At 39.6% G+C, this 4031-nt stretch overlaps 1 protein-coding gene across 1 annotated transcript in view; it reads left to right on the top strand.

Annotated features, from left to right (window-relative positions):
- The window catches only part of LOC106881556 (NTF2-related export protein 2), a 42637-nt gene that overhangs the window by 29617 nt on the left and 8989 nt on the right, over positions 1-4031 (top strand). Inside the window, exon 3 of the mRNA XM_014931997.2 lies at positions 2942-3086. Coding sequence (XP_014787483.1) covers positions 2942-3086 — 145 coding nt within the window. The remainder of the gene's footprint in view (positions 1-2941; positions 3087-4031) is intronic.

Here is a 4031-nt window from a genome sequence, read left to right as displayed (position 1 = left end):
TCTGATTATGATGGTTTGTAGTAGTGGTATGTTGTGGTTATGATGGGTGATGCCTTGTATTTGGTGGTAGTGATGGTGGTTGTAGAGGTGGTGGTGGTGGTGTCTTTTTTTGCTATTGTGTGCTATACTATCTGTAGTGGAATAAAGCTTTAACAGGAAATAACTACTGTAAACTTATTTAAAACAAAGAGATAACAGCCAAGTGTAGATGTGTATGATACCATGGTGATAGTGTTGGTGATGATGATGAAGTGTGTGTGTGTGTGTGTGTTGGTGGTGGGGGGTATGGTGTTTGAGTTAGAAGTGATGAAAGTTTGCTAATTAGGTTATTAACCTTATTTCTTTCAATATTTAGTGGTGTCAGCAATTCCCAACTTGTTCCTTTGTCACAACACACACACACACACACATAGGTGTATGTTTATATATACACAGCTGTATACGGTGTATTCAAACCCATTCCTATATACACTAATACCAGATGTATGTATATATGTGTTTATGTTTATTGACTAACATAAGCCTCCCTCCCTCCCTCCCTCTCCATCATTCTCTTTTAATATAGATATAAGTTTTAGTAGTCCGTACATCCACATCCATCATACCACCACTCTCCACTCTCCATCATTCTCTTTTAATATAGATATAAGTTTTAGTAGTCCGTACATCCACATCCATCATACCACCACTCTCCAAAACTTTGTCTCAATGGCAGTAAGTGCCTACATATCACTGTAACTTGTTAAGTCCAGCTATCATACTCTCAGCTCACACAACCTCCACTCACATTTTAAGTCCCTCCTTCACTTTAGCTTCCAACAGGATCTTAACATTCCACACCCATATCTTATTTCTATGTAACTACACTTTTCATATCGTCATGCTTCATGCAGTCTGTCACATAAAAGAGTAATCCTTTGTTGTTGCTGTTCTTTGACCCCATATTAACCCTGATTGACTGGACCTACAATAGATGTTGAAACCCCCCACAACTATTCCGTGCCTCCCCCCTATCTTTTACCCCAGACAGTGTCCATCAACCACTATATTATGAAATGCGTTTTTTCCTGGCTTAGTAAATGTGTTGGGACTCATGATCATAGGATTGTGGTTTCGATTCCTGAACCGGGCAATGCTTTGTGTTCTTGAGCAAAATACTTCATTTTACATTCTCCTGTCCACTCAACTAGCAAAAGTGAATAACCTTGTGATGGACTGGTGTCCCATCCAGGTGAGGAATATATACACCACAGAATTGGGAAACTGGCCTTTATGAATCTATATGACTCAGGAAGGAGCATTATCCTCCAGCTCAGTGGTTCTCAGTCAGGGTCCATGTGGCCCCTGAGGGTCCATATAAGATTTTTGGGAGTCCACACAACAAATTAGTAAATTGGGGATTCACAATAATATTTTAAGGGCTCCAGAAAAATTTTGCTTTAGATGTATGTATTGGAACACAATATGAGATGATGAGAGGTTGAAAGACAAAGTGAGTTGAGAATACCTGAGTGGAAGTGATGGGGAGTGGGGCACAACAGAAAGCCTTTGTAACAGAGAGTGGAAACAGCAACTCTGTAGGCAAGAGACTCATTAATAGAATAATCAGAGCGTAAAGTAGGTGATTGTTTCTGTTGCTATGAAGATAATGATCTAATTAATGAAGCAGCAATGATAGTTTAATGGCTTTTATAAGGAAAGGAGTGGAAGGGAACAAACTTATTTGTTATGATGGTATAGTAACTAGGGTAAGGAAGAAGTGAAAGAGAATGTTATCATCATCGTTTTAACATCCACTTTTCCAAGCCTGCATGGGTCAGAGAGGGTTTGTGTGGCAGATTAACTATGGCTGGGTGCCCTTCCTGTTGCCAACTTTTGTCTTAGACCTTAGGGTATCATGTGTACATAGTGCCACCCATACTTTTAAATAAATACAGACACGAAGACACTTACCCAAGGTGCCATGCAGTAGGACTGAACCCAGAACCATGTGGTTGGGAAGCAAGCTTCTTACCACACAGCCTGCCTACAATGGAAAGCTGTAATAATGTAGTTGTTTTTTGTTTTTTTTTATGTATGAAACATTAATATTATCTTACAGTTTTATGACATTGGACACAAAAGCATCTTTTCAAAGTGAAACCACCTGTTGGTACAGACTCAATACAATTTTTGAAGTTATTCTGATCAATATGGACTACAAGTAGCACAGGGACATATAGAAGAACTTAAATTTTGTCATCATCATCATCATCTGTTTTCCATGCTGGCATGGGTTGGATGGTTTGACTGAAAACTGCTAAGTTGGGGAGTTGCACCAGGTTCAAATCTGATTTGGTATGGCTTCTACAGCTGGATGCCCTTCCTAACACCAACCACTCCAAGAGGGTGCTTTTTATGTGTCACTGGCACGGGTACCAGTTACATAACACCAGCACCAGCCATGACTACGATCTCACTTGGCTTGACAGGTCTTCTCAAGCGCAGTTTATTGCCAAAGGTCTCGGTCACTTGTCATAGCCTCAGTGTAGCTCAACGTTTGAAGGGTGCTTTTTACATGCCACTGGCACAGGTGCCACTTGTGTGATGCTCAATTAAAAAATCACATCATTAACTCAAAAGTAAAAAAATTGGAATCTTCTTCTCGCTGGTTACATGATGTCTGGTCATAGTAGCTAGCACGTTGGAGGGTGAAATTTTTGCTGTTATATTACCCCATGGGTGGTTGACTCTCTTACTCCTTGTACATGATTGCTATATTATCCCACTGGTAGTTGACCTTGTTACCTTGTTACACTTTGTACATCATTGGTATATTATTCCCTTCTTTCAGTTGACCTCTACCTTTTCTACGTTATATTATCTCACTTTGTTATGCCTTCTATATCATTGTTATATCATTTCAATGGTGGCTGACTCTCTTATCTCATGTCTATTCTAGCTGTTATCTAAGCTGTACATGACTAATGCCCAAATGGTTTGGAATGGGACATTTGTAGAAGGAATGACAGAAATCATGAAGTTTATAGAGCACTTACCTTCAACAGAAACCTCAGTAGAAACATTTGACTGTCACCCACTGGCTGGTATGTATATATATATATCTTTTACTTGTTTCAGGCATTAGACTGTGGCCATGCAGGGGCACTACTTTGAATTTTTAGTCGAATGAATCAACCCCAATACTCAGTTCTTTTCTTCAAGCCTGGTACTTATTCTGTCAGTCTCTTTTGCTGAACCGCTAAGTTATGGGGATTTAAACAAACTAGCATTTGTTGGCAAGTGGTGGTGGTGAACAAAACAGACACAAAGATGCACACTGTCTGTCTGTCTGTCTATTACCATCGTTGTCATCATCACCATCACTATCACCATCATCATCATCATCATCGTCATTGTCATTATCATTTAATGTCCAGTCTCCATGCTGGCATGGGTTGGATGGTTTGAGATGGAGCTGGCTAGCGATGGAGCTGTCCAGACTCCAGCTGTTTGTTGTGGCATGATTTCTATAGCTGGATGCCCTTCCTAATGCCAACCACCAAGCAGAGTGTGCGAGGTGCATTTTATCTACCACTGGCACACGTGCTTTTTAAGTGGCACCGGCACCTGAATGGACAAGCCTGTATGTGTTGGGGACAGCAATTTTACTCAGCTTGATGTGTCATCATATCAAGTGATGTTAGGAGTGGGATCTAAAAATAAATAATAAACCAACAGATTGACAGTCTTCCTGCAAACCACCACCAACCACCTGGTGAAAGGAATGAACTGTAAACATTGGTAAATAGTAGTAGTAGTAGTAGTAGTAGTGTGAGTGTTGTTGATTGTCTATTTGTGTAGCACCAGCTGGTTTGTTTGACCGTTTTTGTTGTTGTTATGTGTTTCCAGATTGGAATTTTTTTCTTTGTCTTTTCACTGAACACTCTTATGTTGTCTTTAATGGGAGAGTCCGTCAATGATGATGATGATATATATATATGATGATGATATATATATATATATATATATATATATATATATATGATGGG

Source organism: Octopus bimaculoides, chromosome 13 (assembly GCF_001194135.2).
Source record: "Octopus bimaculoides isolate UCB-OBI-ISO-001 chromosome 13, ASM119413v2, whole genome shotgun sequence".
Classification (NCBI taxonomy): domain Eukaryota; kingdom Metazoa; phylum Mollusca; class Cephalopoda; order Octopoda; family Octopodidae; genus Octopus; species Octopus bimaculoides.
This window is presented reverse-complemented; position numbering and strand designations above follow the sequence as displayed.